Source organism: Melopsittacus undulatus, chromosome 8, assembly GCF_012275295.1.
Source record: "Melopsittacus undulatus isolate bMelUnd1 chromosome 8, bMelUnd1.mat.Z, whole genome shotgun sequence".
NCBI lineage: Eukaryota > Metazoa > Chordata > Aves > Psittaciformes > Psittaculidae > Melopsittacus > Melopsittacus undulatus.
In genome coordinates, this window is record NC_047534.1 from 15,786,099 (window position 1) to 15,804,139 (window position 18,041).

General features: G+C 38.4%; 1 protein-coding gene and 1 long non-coding RNA gene across 3 annotated transcripts in view; one reads left to right on the forward strand and one right to left on the reverse strand.

Annotated features, from left to right (window-relative positions):
* Positions 1–9,678, forward strand: part of LOC115946756 (uncharacterized) — a 29,315-nt gene extending 19,637 nt beyond the window's left edge. For both annotated transcript variants that reach the window (XR_004080792.2, XR_004080791.2), the window contains 3 exons: positions 6,685–6,776; positions 7,834–7,906; positions 9,476–9,678. This is a non-coding gene — a long non-coding RNA (uncharacterized lncRNA). The remainder of the gene's footprint in view (positions 1–6,684; positions 6,777–7,833; positions 7,907–9,475) is intronic.
* On the reverse strand, positions 299–17,294 carry ERCC4 (ERCC excision repair 4, endonuclease catalytic subunit). The gene is made up of 11 exons (XM_005150683.3): positions 17,087–17,294; positions 15,910–16,090; positions 12,814–13,009; positions 11,280–11,487; positions 9,439–9,619; positions 8,968–9,096; positions 8,267–8,377; positions 6,581–7,172; positions 4,658–4,750; positions 3,746–3,858; positions 299–2,624 (listed from the first exon to the last, which is right to left on the reverse strand). Exons 1-11 carry the CDS (start codon positions 17,258–17,260, stop codon positions 1,891–1,893), a joined length of 2,712 nt encoding a protein of 903 aa, XP_005150740.1. The 5' UTR covers positions 17,261–17,294; the 3' UTR covers positions 299–1,890.
* Positions 17,295–18,041: the final 747 nt, after the last annotated feature.

Genomic DNA, 18,041 nt, shown 5'->3' on the forward strand with positions numbered 1-18,041 from the left:
TGAGAGGCAGTACATTTGAAAAAAACCCAAACAACCCAACAAACCAAACCCACAGTTCATATAACATCTTAATGATGCAAATGCATGAACAAGCTATGTTTGCAAAGGCTGGTTAGCTTTCCTTTTCCAAATCAGGCTCTACAAGCTTTGCGTTCAGGACAGTTTTGTTCTTCCTCTGATTTTCTGTTGTCTCAGCACCACTTTACAGGCATTCTCAATCCTGAGCATTTGTGACCTTACTGCTTTGAATAAGTCTCATGGGAAGACTTCTTTTTATATTAAATGAAACAAATTAGAATATAGGGCAATAGAAACACTAAGATTTTTATTATAAACCACACACTAAAAAATAAAAATGTTCTGATATCAATACGGCCAAATGAGGAACAAGATAAATAACACATTTCAATCTTGTTACGGATGTATGTAATACTGAAATTTGCACCTGCAGAAAATTGCTCACTTTAGAAATCTGCTCAGTCTTAGAGTATAAGTTAACAAATTTATCATTTCACACTTAAAATGAACAGCAAACATTAAACTCGAAAGTGCACAGTACAGGTTTTACTGAACTTGCATACAGAATATCAGTATTTTCTCCTCACACAATGGCGATTATGTTGATCTATTGACAGCATTAGAATCATATAAATACGTATGTGCAAGTCATTGCAGGTAATGATTCTGTACAGAGCTAATGTAAATACATTAGCATGTCATGACGCAGGACCAGCCCTTTGGCAGTGGCAGGTGGTTACATAGTTCTGTATCAAAGTTCAGTGCAAAATACATGTTCTTAACAATATACACATTCACAGTCCATCAGAACTTTTCCCTGGTGTATGCTACAAAGAATGCTAAAAGGTGACAACAGCTTTACTTTTTTAGTTTGTTTTTTTTTAATTTATTGACAAATGGTCTATTTAAGACATTAAAATGCAAGTGCAATAGGACACAGAAACAAGATAATATTGGAAGAACTGTCAACCCTTTTGGAAGACCTTACTTAGAAAACTGTTGCATTTCATGAGATGAAATCTGCTCTGGTGTAAAGGAACAGTCCCAATGGTATACCCAGATTTATCACTTTCAAGTGATTGAGCTGAAAGCTATCAAAACTGATTAAGAAAATAAAGCATCTTGAAAGTGTAAGTAAGGCACGCTGAGAAGTTCCATTATGTCATCACAGAATCTCTATCCAGCCATGATCAAAGGAATATACTTTGCAAAATCTAGCAAGATAGAGCTGTACTGACTTTGGAATGTCAAAAAAGAAAGCATAATTTCTGGTAAAGTAAGCAAATAGAATGTAGAACATACCATACAATTGCGGTTTACTGTGACAAGGGCTTATAATGTTCTAAAATTCATAATTGAGTCCAAGTATGTTCTCCTAAATGAACTCCTGACCAAAGGCCTCATCACTGTCAATCAAAAATTGGCAATTTCCAGAGAGTAAGATCTTAATAAAATCAGCAAAGGCAAAGTTATAGATCATGCAGCCAGTCACATGTGCTAATCAAAACACGAGACATTTTAGCTTTAACAAGACATCATAACTTTCAAAAAAAAGCATCATTATTAATTCATCTTAGCATTTAATTCCCATGGAGCTGGTGAAGAATTTAATTTAGTTCATTTGGTGATATTACAGAATTGGTAGAAGTGCTGCAGAAAGAATAAATAGCCTTCATGTTTCTCTATTTAAAATTTGTTCTATTCCTCCTGAAACTGGCCTTCAGTAATAATTAACTCAAAATCAAAACTAATGGAACAGCATTAGCAAGAAACAGTTATCTTAGAGGGCATTTATTAAAATGGTTCATGTACTTTGCCAAAGTACTGTACAAGAACAGCTTATCTATGTCCCATGTTGAACAATCCCATTAGTCACCTTTTGCTTTTTTCTTTAGATACTACCTCTCCGTAGGTCAGGTGAATAAAGTCAAAGAGTTGTGTGGCATTGGCAGCATTACCCAAGATTTTATGGAGTTCTTCCTTTGACAGTGTCACCAGCTCTGCAATGCTTTTAACGTGGTTCATTAAGGCACGGCAGTTTTTTGCATTAATACCTGGCATTTTTAACAGGAAGTCCTGAGGACCAGGGTTGTACTTGTCTGACTCGGGAAGAATTTCAGAATCTGCTGTGACAGCCATCGCTCTTTCTGCATCAGGTTGGGGATGGTTCTGTTTTAACTCTTCAAACAGTTCAGCAGTAGCATGGGGAGAGGGACACCACAGGATGCGTAACTTTGGGAAATGGAGTGTGAGAAGGGTTAGCTTAGAAGTAATATCATTACTAGAAATCTCCTGACATAGAGAGCCACGTGGAATCAAAGAGAAAGGTTTGTTAGGATCAAATTCAATCAGGAGAACTGGTCGCTTGTAGTAACGGGACATGGAAACGCACTGTGCATACAGCCTGCCATTATTTAAGGAGCCAATTAGGTCACTGATACTTTTCCGCTCCACACAGGTATCAGGAGTTAAAATATAATCCCCAACTTCCAAAGTAACAGGCTCGATATCAATACCACGACGATGAATCAGTGATGGAAGCTCACTACGAAATTCCCGCATATCCACTATTATAGTTTGCTGAACACTCTTCTGTTCCTGGCCACCTAAAAAGCAAAAGAAATACAGTTAACTCAAGGAGTTATGACCTCCCACTCTGGTTGTGTAATCTTCCTGTGTGCTGCCAATGCTTCTGAAATGAATGGGCTTCACATCTCAAATTATACCTTGAATTCAGTAGTATAACAAAGCCAGACTTCACTTACTTTTTACTGTTACGGAGGAAAAAAAAATCAGATACTCTAAAATATCGGATACTCAAATCAGATACTCTAGTTTATGGAGTATGCTCTGCAGTGTAATAGAACTATCACTACCTCCTGTGACCTCTGTGACAATGAAATACATTAAACTGCAGATGAAAATTGTTTAAATGCATCAGGAAAATCACTTAAAAGTTGCCTGCAAACAAGGTAGCAAAGCTGATCCTTATTTCCAGCTGATTCCCACAGAAACACGGCATTTTATTGTAGAAACTATGCTTTAGCCTGTATAGATCTGTAAGAGCATACATGAAGAGACTGCAGCATCAAGGCCAAAAAGACATAACAGCAAAGATTAGAGAGCATATGGTAAAGGAGAGCAGGATAACAAAGTGACAGCAAAGATAAACAGGGGCAGAGCTGTAAAGCTGAAGACAGAGTATACACGTCAGAGGAAAGGAACAAAAATGCGGTTAGAACTGTAACAGAAGAAGCAAGGTGCTTCACTGCAAAAAAGTAGACAAACCCCACAATCTGCATTTACCCAGGCAGTCTGTTTTGCCAAGATCAAAAGAAGTCCCCAGTATTTACTAGCTCAAGGACACTGCCTTTGGCTAGCTATAGACTTCAGTTTTAACGTTTTGATTTCTCTCCACCTCCCTACAAGCAATACATTAGTCTTGTAATCAGCAAACTGCCTAGAAACAAACCAAATGGTATCAGTCTTAATGGAGAAATATTTCATTAATTTGTATTTTCTTTTCAAAGCAAAATGTAGTTCATTGTCACTGCAGTCAGAGGTGGATGCAGTGAGGGACATACTGTTTCTTTGCCATCACCATCAAGACTGCAGAGTCAATGTGCAGCATGTCTATGGCCAAGACACTGTGAATGGGATGTATATGCAAGAGTGAGAAGTCTTTTTAAAACTTAGGGCAGCAAGTCTCACTTCAGGAACTGCTCACCTGCTTTGCGTGTGTCAGGAACAGCAGAAGCAGGATTAGCATCTCTTACTAGGTCAAAATTTGTTTCATCTCTTCCTTCTCTTTCTTCAGGAATAACCATGCTGGCCTTCTCTCTAAGGAAACACAAAGAAAGAAACAATGAAAACTGCAATTATATGAGAAAAATAGATGAAAGGACTTTAATATCTTTAAATACCATAGTTTAACACTAATTGAAAATCTGATCAGAAATGTAGTTTACTAGGTTCTCCGGGTTGTTGGGCTAGATGCTGTGTTTTTATTTCCAATTTTTAGCATATTTTAGCATCTGATTTTTTATATTTAGAACTTCTCAGGGCATATGAAACAAAGGAACTGATGACTAGGAATGGCAGTATAACCTGGTGAGCAGATGCTGTCAGGAACAATACTGTCATATACAGACAAAAAAAAGGCCAGGTTGGAACCTTGTCTAGTGGAAGGTGTACCTGCCTGTGGCAGGGGGTTGGAACTGGATGAGCTTTAAGGTCCCTTCCAAACCAAACTAGTCTGGGATTCTGTGATTCTATGAAAAGTATTGTTTTGTTTCCCCAAACGACCTAAGTCATAAAAGGCTTATAAATATTTCGCAAGAAATGTTACCTGCAGACAAAAAACATTTACAGAAATTAAATTTATAGACAATTAGATAAAAGGGGTGCTGTTTATCTTTTCAAATTTAATATTAAAGAATAAATATCAGGTGCTTTGAAAAGAAAGGTTTTGACTTGTTGTTAATTCTCAGTGGGGAAGCTTTCAACATCTGAAAAGCAACTGAATTAAAAATTATTGAAAGCCTTCCCACAGTTAAGAACTTCACTCTATTTAAGTTATAAGCATATAAGGGAATTACATGAAACATTAATAACAAAGGTAATAAAGGAATTTTGTTACCGAATGAGCCTTTCGAAGGCTTCCTTCTCTTTTCTCAGAGCTGTGAGGTAACGCTGTTCTTCTGTTGAGCCCCCATATATGAGGAAATAAACTCTGTAGGTTTGGGGGAGGAAAAAAGGGATCACAAAACCTCCTATTAAGTTAGAAAACCCCACAATCAGTATTTATGATTAGTAGCACTAAGTGTCTGACAAGGTAGTATTTGCTTTAAAAAAGGCAAGTAAAAAAACACTATATTTTTCTGTAAAGAGATTCCAAAATCAGCCACAAAAATTCTTATATCCAGTGTTTGCTCTTTTTTCCAGTGGCAGATATATTCACTGGAATCCTGGGATTCAATCAGAGAAGGCTCAGGTTGCAGTCAGCCATTCAGTCAGCCAGTAGAATGAGGAGTTACTTTCTTATTGCTATTAAAATCTTCCCAGTAGAATACATATAACAAAGTGGAAAAATCTGCAATCATCTGGATTAGGAAAAACACCATCTAAGATTTTAAAATTCTGTATTTGTATAAGGCAATCATAGGTTCTAGAAAAAAAAGCTGTCATCTAGCAGAGATGGGACACACCAGCAAAGGATGTTTTATTTCACAAATAGGGATTTATATGGAACATATAAGAATTAATAATTAGGAATTACTTGCCCGTAGCTTTTCAGCACATTTTTTCAATACATTTTTGTTCACATACACTCTGACAGACTGATAGGATTTTACTCCTGTTACTTTTCTGATGCAGTGCATTTCCTAAACCCCACCTGCATGACCGCATCTGATTTTCCTGCTCTGAAGTGTGGGAATGTGATGCTGGAGGTAGATACAGCACATGCTGATCAGGCAACTGAAAACCAGTTGTACAAATAACCCAGTAATTATCCTCATACAATATGCTTGTGAGTTCTGCTCTATCTGCACTAGAGAGCCCTATCTAGTACCTGGGTATCAGGTACAGGCACACTGAACCCTGCCAAGCTGATCTCCATTTTCAGTTACAGTGCGTATATACAAATCTTTGACTGGAAAATTACAACTGTTCTTTTAAATTGATGCAAATAATTTTCATGAGGTGATTAAAGTATAAAGCATTTTAATTCAAAAGGTAATAATTGTGTATGTCAATAAATTGTGTTTCAACTGTAGAAAGAAAAGCATCTTTAAGAACTAAGAAATTGCTGTAAGTTATTTTCAGCAAGACAGGTGTAACTGCAGTTCACTGTATTCAAGAAATGCTGTATTAGGCAGCCATGGAAATGAAAGATAAAATTTAATACACTAGGAGATTTTATGTTAAGTTTTCTACATTTTTAATTAGTCTGTAATATTTATTGCAATGAGTTTTGCGTATTACAGGTGTATCAAATATATATACACGCAGTGTGGAAATTTTTGCCAGCTAACTCCAGAACTAAGTGTAACTGAAAATACATCTCATGTTCTTCAGAACTGAGCATAACTGCAAATACTTCTCATGTTCTTTAGTGTGTTTTCCCTTCCTTGCTTTTCTGTTAAACTTTCTGAATTACTTTGGTCTTCAGCATGACCAGACATCAGGAAATGTGAAAATTAATTAAATCCAAAATGAACCTTATTGTGTAAAAATCATTCCTACACAGATGGTTTAAAGTGAGACTACAGCACCTCAAAATAGATTACTGCCATTAAGATCATCTAAACAGACGTCTTGTAGAAGATGGAATGTTTTTTTCAGACATGTTTCTTTCAGACATGTTTCTACTGTTAAGGGACTAACTACCTGTTGGGAAGTAAAAAATATCCTTTGGTTACCTCAGACATTATGCTGTTGTTTAGTAAGAAGAGGGCTGAACAGGTAGATGAGGAAAATAAACAGATGCACTGTCTGCCCTGACTGCTCAAAGTGCACTTTTTTTTTTAAGACTAAAATCACCCTGACCAGGTCAATTTACCTCAAAGGCTTTCCAGGCCTGCTGGCCTTGTAGATTTCCAACTGCCGAACAAAAGTCAGCTCTGCATCATACAGCACAACATATCTTGGTTCTACTTCATGCAGGACCCGAGTGAGTGCGTAGGGATCACTGCAGCCCTGCAGCGGATGAATGATTGTGAGCGGGTTCCTGAAAATGCCGTAGTAACAATCTGAAGGTAAGTTCACATGGAAATCTTCAGAAATGTTCTCTTCAGCACTGCTTTCTTGGCTACTGCTTAATTCTTTGCTATCTTCCTTCTCCACCTTCTGTCTCTTTTCCTCCTCAGTTTTCCTTATCATTTGGATTATAGTCCGGTCTTGCTGCTTCTTGGGTTTGCATTGTTTTGATGAAACTGTGAGTTTGGCTTTTTTGACTTGAGGCCCTCCATCTGGTCTGGCATTTCCTTTGGACTTTACAGCTTTTCTGTCCTGAATCCACACTTCTTCAGCTTTCTCATCCTTTCCAAAGGTTTTGTTATACAGTCTTGTTAAAAAAGCTTCTGCTCCAGCAATAATATACTCTCTGAGCTGTGCACAAGCTCGGTCATCACTGGCACAAATAAGCACTTGCCCTGCGGTCAAGAAACAACACCACATTTATAATGTTACGCTGTACTGCTTATCCAGCTACAAGACACCTCTTGAGCAAATGGTTTTTAATGATCTAGAAGCATGCCTGCCAAATGCCTTTACATTTGGTTGTCACCGTTTTTCTGGACTTTGAGGGAGTCTAATTTGCATGATGTTTTGTACCAAACAAGGTTAGAGAAGATGAATGTTAATTCAGCATTCCTTATTCTTGTATCATCTAAATCAGTGAGGTTTTCCTTCTGAGCACATGAAACGAGGCAGATAAAACATGTCCTGAAACCTGCTAGGACAACTTTTTGTTTTAAATGCAGAATATGAGAGAACTTAATGTAGACCATTCTGATTTTGTCAGCTGTGTTAAAGAGTCTAAAAAAATACATGTTACACACAGTACTATTGACATCTGTGGGCCTTGAATAACAATTTTCCACAAGCTGACTCAGATAAACTCCTACAACACTAGGTGAGAGAGCCAGTTCTTATCCAGAGTCAGAACACTGTGGGTGAGAGAAAAGAGCACTTTTTTACCCTTACTATTTCCTAAAATAAAACTTGGTGAAATTTAAGGGGATGAAAAGCCCTAAAATAGTATCAGCAAAGCAGATAGATGCATCCCTGCCTTCTACTCTCTACCCCATTTAGGTGCATCTCCCAGAGAAGCAAATTTTCAGGTGCATGAGAAGAATGAGAAGAATTAGAAGATGTGTGAGTGGAAGTAAGACTGAACCCCTCCTTTTTTTGAACCTAGCTTGAGAAATGAGCAAATGGTATCTTGATTATGTTAAGTTTCCACATTATTAGCTTCTAGTTTTAAGACTAAAGTGCCAGTACAACATTGTAATGTAAGTCAGAATAGTTTTTTGTAATAACACTTTTATTTTCCTAAACAGTATTGCACACTAACCAACACCATTTCTTCTTTAGACTCAGAACTAGATAGATACGATTTTATGTAAAACTATTTAGTTTTACATAGTTTATGTGCATAGGCTCCTTGTCTTAAGTCCACAGATTTTACTGTGCAAACCTACATCATTTATTAAACACGTATAAACATCGTTTAGTATTCTCTCACCTGGACCACCAAAGTCTTCACTGTTCTTATTCTCATTTTCAATCTCTTTCAGCACTTCTCTCAAAGCTTCCCATTTTGGGTTACTTTCTAGAACCAATTCCCTTTTTAATTCTGAAACAAAGAAAGATTGAACATAGCAGCTCTTACAGACAAAATTACAGCCAAAAAAATCACAACTTTAAATTAGCGGTTAGATGTCAATAGCATGATAGTTGTTGGCAAATATGATATTCAACAGCCTACATATGCAACTTGTTATGCTAATGGCTGGAGAGCACTCTTACAGAAACACTGAAAAATGAGGATAAGTGCTTTAGTGAAGCAAAATTTAAAGTATTAAAAAATATTCAGGAAACTCCTGAATATATGTATTTTTTTTATTAAAGCAATGGCAGCCTCCTACTCATTCACATAAAATAAATCAAGCTAAACACCAGTGTAGTACAACAATAATTTCATAAAAGCTCTCCCAATGATCAGCTGAACAAGCTTAGAAGAACCCTTTAATTCTTTTCGTGACTCTGCTTTATGTTGTTTATTATATGCTTTTGAATTAAGATTATGTCTCAACTTATCCCAGCTAACAGATTGAGAGCCTGAGCTGTGTAAGACCATGTAGGGAACCATAGCACCAGTAATAATATGCAAAGCATCTAAAATCGTGTGACACTCTCCAACTTAAAATTAGGAATGATCAGTACCATTTTCCTTCTTCACACCACTTTTTTCAGAGTCTTTGCCTTTCTGATGCAGTTTCTCATCTGCAATGCGATAAACTCTAGCTCGAGCATTTACAAACATCGAAGTGCTGGAGTCAAGAAACAGCCAACCTAAACAGGAAAAGAAAGCAGTAGTAGCTTGACATTTGCAGTGTGTACATGTTTCAGCCCTATCCATTAAAAGCCTCAATCTCTCATCAGTAATACCTGTGCTACCTGTTTGCTGTGTAATTACCAGCTCAGTAACAGACAGAAATGTGATGCAAATCTCACACTTTTAAGTAACAGCAGTTAAGTGGGAAGATGAAAGAATTATCTGTCAATAAAAACCTACGTCCTTATGGCTGGTTATGTAAAACCTAATTAGATACCTTCATATGTTTGGGATGTTAATTAAAAATATCAACATTTCAATGTTTCATGCATTAACTTGTATGCTTATTCATTGTTTACCTGAATTCTCACCAAAAGCTTTTTCACTTGCTTTCAGTGACTCCAGAAGATTGAGAAAAGTGACACAATCGTACTGAGTTAGATACAGTAGCAAAGTACGTAGTATCTTCAAATCCTGGACTAAAGATTTTGTCTTAGCTCCAAGCTGGTGCCAGAGAGGATCTAAGTAGTGACGTATTGTCTAGAAATATAAATTAAAAAGTTCAGGATGGCAAATATTTAATATACTAACCAAGGTAAGAATGCATTTCTTTTTCTCCTTTACAGGGGATGCCACTGGTTTCCCAATTAATAAACTTACCCAGTTGAAGATGTGATGGTGAAGTACTTGTTTTGATAAGCAATCATTTCTTTGCAAAGTTAACATAATATAGATGCCTTTATGTAAGACATCTCATCAATTAGCAAATGTATATAATTTAATATTTTCCTTTTCATATCATAATAAAATATTGGTAAAATAACAAAAAAACCCCAAACTTATATTACTGGTATTGGTCTTTACTGGTACTAGATACTTTAGTATATAATATCCTTCACTTAAGTAAAAACCAGTATAATGTCATTTAATTTTCAAAGTAGGATGAAGACTACACAGATACACAACCTACATTGTGTAAGAAAAAAACCACCAGATATTTGAAGTGCAGGAGGCCCTAGGTCAAGATTAAATCACAGATAACACATGTTTCTGTGTAACTGTGATGGTTGAAGTTTATGATTTTACCCTACAGAAAGCATACACATGCCAAACATCGCAGATCTGCCAAAGATAGCAATGCACACACATTTAATGACACATAGAATATGTGCATATTAAGTATTACATACAGTGTTTCTCCTACTAGAAAAAATAAAAAATACAAGCAGGAAATTCAAGAGGGGAAAAAAGGGTATGTGTGTCTAAATAAATGCATACTTATCTGTAAGATATTTTGAGCTGAAATTGCAGCCATCATAATAATAACAACAATAATAATAATGAAAAAAAAACCCAACCAACCATGAATCAGGATTTTGGTACTGTAAGAACTTCGGAAATGACAGAAGAACAATAGTATCAATACACAAAACCCCTACTGGCAATGGTAACATGATCATTACAGAGTAACACAGTTTCTCTCCTTGTGCCAATAATAAACATGTCACGAGAGAATACTCAGTTGCTGCTGGTTACTTATTTTACTAATATTATTTTTGTTTGCATGGGAAGACAGCTTGAAGATCTACATCCCTGTCATGGTTTAAGCCCAGCTGGCAACCCAGAACCACACAGCCGCCTGCTCACTCCCTCCCCTTCCTCCCCCCACTCCTGAAGGGATGGGGAGGAGAATTGAAAGAAAGTAACTCCCACGGGTTGAGATAAGAACAGTCCAGTAACTAAGGTATAACACAAAACCACTACTGCTACCACCGATAATAATGATGATGATAAGGAAAATAACAAGGGAAGAGAATACAATCGCTTACCACCCGCTGACCGATACCCAGCCTGACCCGAGCAGTGATCTTCTCCTTCTGGGTAACTGCCCCCAGTTTATATAGAGGGCATGATGTGCTGTGGTATGGAATACCCCTTTGGCTACTTCGGGTCAGGTGTCCTCTCTGCTTCCTCCCGGCTTCCCCTCCTCCCTGGCAGAGCATGAGACTCATAGAGTTCTTGGTCAGAGTAAACATTACTGAGCAGCAACTGAAAACATCGGTGTTATCAGCGTTGTTGCCATGATGAAAGTCAAAACCACAGCACTGCACCAGCTACTAAGAAGGAGAAAAATGACCACTACTGCTGAATCCAGGACAATCCCGTTAGTTAGACACACCAAAACAATCAAAATAATTACCTTGTCAAAAGGTTTACCAATAGCATTTTCTAAAGACAAATCTTCTACTTCAAGAACTGGATTGTATCGTTTGAGTTCTCGCAGACATGCATTCAGAATGTCAAGGATTGAAGTCTGGATAGCAAGCATAGCAGGGGTCATTGACACATGTATTTCCACCACTTCAGGTTTATGCTTCTCTAAAAATGAGTTCACTGCTATATGAAATCTAAAAGGAAAACAGCTAATTAATATTTACATGGATGGTTTGCTGTATCTACAATTATTCAAACTTTGTATAAACTACAGTTACAATTGCTTTAAACATAAATAAGCTAATTGCAAAATAAATCAGTTTCTACTGATGTGAAGGCTCAAACAGCCTTAGAAAACCATCTATTCCACAATTATCTCTGTAGTCATTCTAGTCATGTGAGCCTATAGTGCTGGTGAATGACCCATGGAAAATTACTGCACTAGATTCTAAATCATTACTGCACAGAACAAAGTAAAGCCAAAAAAACTTGTAAGGGAGAAACTGGAATGCAATCATAAAGCATTCGGAATCACATGGATCCACAAGTAGAGTTTGTGACATTCTTAGTTACTGATCAGAAGCAGCAGGTCCTTGTTAGAACACTGCCTTTACAGCCAACCTGTCTGTGCAGGTACTGAGGTGTTAGCTGATCCTTACTAACAGAATGAGGCTCAGAGAACACTGTATCAGTGGACCTCTGGAAATCATGGGATACTTCCCTTACTGCATCCTGCACCTCCCAGGTCTTTTCATGGTTCAGAAGCTAAGGAAGAAAATTTAGAAAGCTTCTATTTAACCTTTCCTATTCTAGTTACCTCCATTTCTACTTCTTTGTGGTAATGAATAAAAAACACTGTTAAAGAGTTTACAATGCAGAATAACAGTACAGAGTGGAACACATTCTAGCCTGGACTAAAGAAACAAATGGGCAGACCTCCTGCCCAAGGCAGGAGCATTGGACAGGTCCTGAAGCTAAAGCTCCATTTGTGACTCTGCGCCTGAAAGACTTTGTGCATGTCACAAACCTGGCAATTTGGTTTCTATGAGTCATCATTAAACACTCTTCATATACAACATGCATGTAGAAGAGTAAAAAAATCTGACATATAGAAAGAGAGCTCTGGAGTTTTACCACTGTTGGAAACAAATATTCCAGGTATGGCAGAGCTGACAAGACTGTATCCCTGGTACTTCACGGCTTAAATAACCTTTTGAATTAGTGAAGGTTTTCTTAAGCTATTAAGAATGTCACTCCACTGTGATTTCTGTTGGCTAGAAGAACAGCTATACCATAAAGTTCATCCCCTCCAGTTTTAATTTTCGTCTATCTTCAAAAATACTTGGAGATTTAGCATCTTTAAGACCACTTCTTCTGTCAAAGACTGAAAGAAATTTGTTTGGGAACGCAAGAGGAGCACAGCTTACCAGTGTGACTGCATACACCTCATTTTCTTAGGAACCCACTGTAACATCATGAATCTTTTTTTAAAGTTTAACCCTCCAGTGAAGGTGTCTTACCTTGGCCACAAATAAAGCTTCTTGACAAAGAGATTTCTCATTACTCTTTCCACATGGCAAAAGCCGGTGTTAAATGCAACTGCATTATCTGTGAAAGCTTTAATGAAGCCCTGTTTGTTCTTCTGGCGATAAAGTCGCAAGATAAAGGCTTCCTGACAGGACTCAATTATTCTGTGTGCTTTGTATACCAAAATGCCTGGCAAAAGAAGAGGTTTTGAAGTTACAAAAAGTAAAGAAAGGTCCAATTTTGTATAGGTTTCCCCATAAGACTCTTACTCTTTTTTCGTTTGTTTTCCCTTAAATAAAGTACAATAGGAATTTAAAACTTCTACAATGACTGAACAAGTTTTCCAGGGTTCAAACCAAGTGATTCCTTAACTTCAGTACCATGGCATCCCCAAGTAGCAAAACTGGGTTAATGATGCATCTTCAGGAATAAAACAAAACCAAAACAAAGTTTGTGCCTGAGTGGCAGGACTTACTAGCTTAGAAAATCTTCACTTCTAAGACAAAATTTGAACTTAAACCTTTTAAAAGGAGTAAAAGTGAATGCAAGACGCAATACATTATTACAACAATGCAACTTTGCTATGTTCAAGATTGTGGTATTTGTATCCTTTTATTCTGTTCTTTATTCAGTTCTGGAATTACAGACTTGCCAAGTACATTCTACTGGCAACAATTCAAGTGTTACAGCATCAAAGAACTTGTGAATAAAATTAATTTGCTTTCCCCTCTTTCTGCTGTTCATATTCACACTTGAGGACAAAAAATACCATCCACTGTAACAGTACACCACTGGTTTTCTTCATGGTTATGGTTTCATTAGAAAAAACAGATTTCTCATGCATGTTTTAGTACAGAGAAGTGAAACAATAGTTTAGCTACATTAAGTGTTGGAGGTGAATACTTCTGGGATTCACACCTCGGCCAAGACCTGTTAAAAATAAGGCTTATTTTTTTTTTCTCATGCTCTGCTGTGTTAAATAGCACATTTTTTCACTCTCCCTCTCATGAGGTGAAGCCTATGTGGTACTTCTATCTGTTCACAGCTTCCAGTGGTATAATAAATAACTTTCTAAAAAGGAAGAAGAACATCAAACATCACAGGTTTTAACTTGGGCCTACTTAAGCTGACAAACTTACAATGCATTTACTTGCTATAACAAGTTTATTCGACTCAGCACCAGCCATTGATTTTAATAAGTCTTTGCTTTGTAAATGAAAAAGTCAATGAGAGACTTCTGTAAAACTGCTAGCCACTCATGACCAAATCATGGAATAAGCTACTAAAAGGTATTTTTCTATCTACATATTCTTACATCTCTTCTATGAAGCAATTTTTTCAGGACACAATAAGAATCATACTCATTTCTGAACATCTTCCTCTTCCAGTTTGTCAAGCTATGACTCTGAAGGGACATTAAAGGAGATGCAGAATTTGTATCAGGCCAGGAAGAACATGTGTTTACCAGAATACCTTCCTTTTAGTCAATACATCTCTGCTTAGGAAGTTAGTTCATAGTGCTGTGTAAGCCACTGATTACTACACCAACTTGCATCAGTTGTAGTACGCTATTAAGTACAGAATTTCTGTTCGGCCAAATCCACCAGGAATAATTCTTTATTGCAGTGGTAATTTATCTTCATTTAACTGAATTTATGTGTTCACTAGATGTTAACTCACACATAATTTTACACTGATTTTATAAACAACATTTATAACACCTACAAACACTTCTGATGTGTTAACTCCTCAAGAAACACGATTACAGGGTTTTGTAAGTTTTGTTGTATAATATCACACACAGATAATACACGTTTACAACAGGACCATGTGTTAACTGAGCCTGAAATGAAGCAGCAAGTCGATCAAAGCTGTTGTCACACTGACCTCCAGTGGCAACACAAAAACTATTACCAACTCTGCTGTCATTGGACAGGACTATTTAAAATATTTTGTGTATTTCTTCTTTTCATACTGACAAAGTCTAAAGGTGTGGGGTTTTTTCCTCCCCCCTTCTGTGGTAGGGAAGAAAGGTAGAGAGGAAAGTGTCAAGGGGAGGAGGAGAAATTGTAGGTTGTCCAGAAAATGTGTTCACTTTTTTTTTTAACCTAGAAATATCAGAATTGACAAACCTGGTGTCCTTCGGCTCTAGCATAAAAATGTTCAAAATGTTTTATAGATTAGAGCTTGTCATACACTGACTAAAAGGAAAGAGGTAGAGGTTCTGTAGCACACACATTCAATATACAGTTACATTCAGCCATTATGATGTTAACATTTGGATAACAATAAAACATCATTATATTCCTGTCTCTTAGATATCTACTAGCTCTCTGGGCTGTAACAGGGTTTCTGGCTTAGAAAAGAATAAAAAACTACAGAGGCTGGGGGAGAAAGAGAACAGTACATGAGAGGAGAAAGATAACTGTGATATTTTTCATGTGTAACTTCTATATTACTAAAAAGATCACAAGATAGTCCCAAAATCTTTACAATGACAAAAGCATTACGTCATAATCCTGCTACTTGGATAGTGTCCAAGGTGTGCCAAGGAAAAGATTAGTGACATATTGCTATTTTTTTATGGGGAAAATAATCAGGAGTAATTTGTTAATGCAAAAAATACAAAGTGTGCGTGGTTGATAAAATGTGACATCTAAAAATCAGCTTTAATCATGGGCCAGTGTCTCATAGAACACAGCACACTATTTCACCAAGTGCAATCAACTACTCTTTTTGAAAGCCAGTCTGAATTTTGTGTTTCTTATGTCACTGGCATAATTTGACTGATTTGTTTTCCAGCCACTTACTGATACTGGAAAGCCATACAAATGCATGACCCAGTGTCTAAAAATAGTGTGGCTATTTTAAAATTGCAGGATTTAATAAGGCAAACAAGTTTGGAGCAAAGAAAACCATTTTAAAAAGTAATGAAAGGACTATGTATTTGCTCTTTTTCCCTCAGCCTTTGTAGAGGAAATAGAATAATTCTTCAACCTCAATACTGGCTAGTAGAATTCTTCATATGTAATAAAGCTGTATGTATTTTCAAGCAGAACAGTCTTACCTTTCTTTCATTAAACTCTTACCAGTAATGAGGTTTGCAGGAATTCTGTCAGTAAGGAAATCTACCACAAGGATTCGACTTGTAGCAAATACGACTCCTCCTTGAGTGTAAAATTCATACCGAGTATTATTTGTAACTTCATTGGTAACACGCCGAGGAAGATGAACAACTCCATCTGACCTCAGCTGATCGATAAAATACTCCTATACCAAACACAATAAAAACACATCATTGTGGTATCTGATGAAATGGAGGCAAAAAAACTTTACTTACACACACTGTTCATTTTAAGGAGCTGTCCAAGCCATTAGTATAGTATTAGCATAGTATGACATACTATAAGTATATATATAATTATACTTATATAAATCATATGCTTATATAAGAATTATCATGATTTTTTACTTTGGTATACTTTTTTCAGTTTAAAATCATCCAAGTGATTAAAAAATTATGTATTCTCAGTAGTAGCTAGGCAATACTTAAGAAAATGTGAGCAACTGACACTCAAAGGAGCCTACATTTTCATGTATTTTAATAGCACTTTTCCAGAGAACAAGCAATTTTGACACTGACCTAAGAACCGAGAATTAGGAAGATATCATTCTTTAGTCCACTCATCTGTTACCAAAGACAACTACAGCATGTAGGTCAGATACATCTAGCTCAATCTTATAAACTACAGCTGTGATATTTATTCACCTACGGTCACTACAATAAGTCCCCCTAAACATCACCTCCCTGACGGCGGGAAATCCACTGGTGCAACGGAAGAGGCAGCGGCTAATTTTGTACAAGCAGGGACAGATCTGTCAACAAGTGTCTCCTCCTTTCTGCTCACTGGCCACTTGGAGAGTTCTGCTACGTACAAGTGACGTCCATAAGCTTATTTTAGCTCGCTAATGTTACCAGGACTTCATCTTGCCGCAGCAGTGGGAACTGGACCCTGATTCGAGCTGGAACGCTCCCGCTGCCGCGCCTGAGCCCTCACCCCGGTCCCCCACGGCCTGAGGCACTCCTCGGTTCGGAGAGAGCGGGCAGCACCCTCATCCTCCTCCTTCTCTTCCTGCCGGGCCGGGCCGAGCCGAGCCGAGCCGAACCTATCCTAGGGCCCGGCAACGCTCGCCGCCATGAACCGGCGCCGGCTCTGAGGGAAGGGGGGGGACGAGCGCGGCACGGCTGTCAGGGTTCCTGCTCACCTCCTCTGCGGGGCTGGTGTTGAGCACCAGCACGAGGCTGGCAGGCTCGCAGTAGAGGCGCAGGAAGCGCAGCAGCAGGCGGTCGATGCCGAGCCCGCGGGCGCAGATCACCAGCCCATCCTGGTGGAACAGGTCCAAGAAGACCTGGCTCTCGTGCTCCAGCAGCGCCGCCATTGCCGCCTGCGTACAGGCGCACGCGCACCAGCCACCGCCCCCTCCCGCCACCGAGGCGGGCACTGCCCTCTGCCGGATGGAGGCGGTGCGGTCCTCCAGTGCTGCGCGCATGGTTTCCCTGTCGAGAGCGCGAGATACCTCAGATGGAGTGGCGGAAGTACACGAGGATTCTGAGAGCTGCGGCTCTCTGTCCTCTTCTTACGGGCGTGTGCGTGTGCCGAGGGTGAATGTGAGATAGGAGGTATTTTCCTTTTTTGCTATACATTATTGGTGTTTTGTTACTAATTACTTGCGTTTCTTAACAAAATCAAACTTGATTCAACATCAGCATGCATTTCACACAAGGCACCGGTACCTCAGTGTTTTCCTGGTACCTCAGTTTTTAGTGTACTTACCTCTCTCAGTGCAGAAACGTTTCTTTGTTCCCACAGGGTGAGGCAGTCTTCAGACTTGCTTTCAGAAACAGCTGAAAACGAGTTACCCTTCATTCAGCTTGGTGAAGAGCGGGTGGACTTGGCTCCGGCCTCTCATGAAGTAAGTCCTTGGGCTACCTCAGGGAAAACGAACGCCACCTTAGTGGGGACACAGCCACCCCCTGAGGGAGCAAGGGGGACCACTGGGGGCTGCCGGGCAGAGGGACAGCATACAGCCAGCCCCTCCGTAATGTGAAGGTGTGGGAGGTATTCCAAATGTCTTTTCTTTACCCTGGGTATTGATTCAAAGAACTCGCCAAGTACTTGCCAACAAAGTTTAAGTTGACAAGCAGGTATTTTTTTATTGC

Excerpts from the sequence above, each read along its gene's own strand:
- ERCC4 (XM_005150683.3), bottom strand. The coding sequence starts at position 17,260 with ATGGCGGCGCTGCTGGAGCACGAGAGCCAGGTCTTCTTGGACCTGTTC. Across the intron at positions 9,620-11,279 it reads TTGGTAAACCTTTTGACAAG|ACAATACGTCACTACTTAGA; the intron begins GTAATTATTTTG and ends TTATATTTCTAG. Across the intron at positions 4,751-6,580 it reads AGGCCTGGAAAGCCTTTGAG|AGTTTATTTCCTCATATATG; the intron begins GTAAATTGACCT and ends CCAAACCTACAG.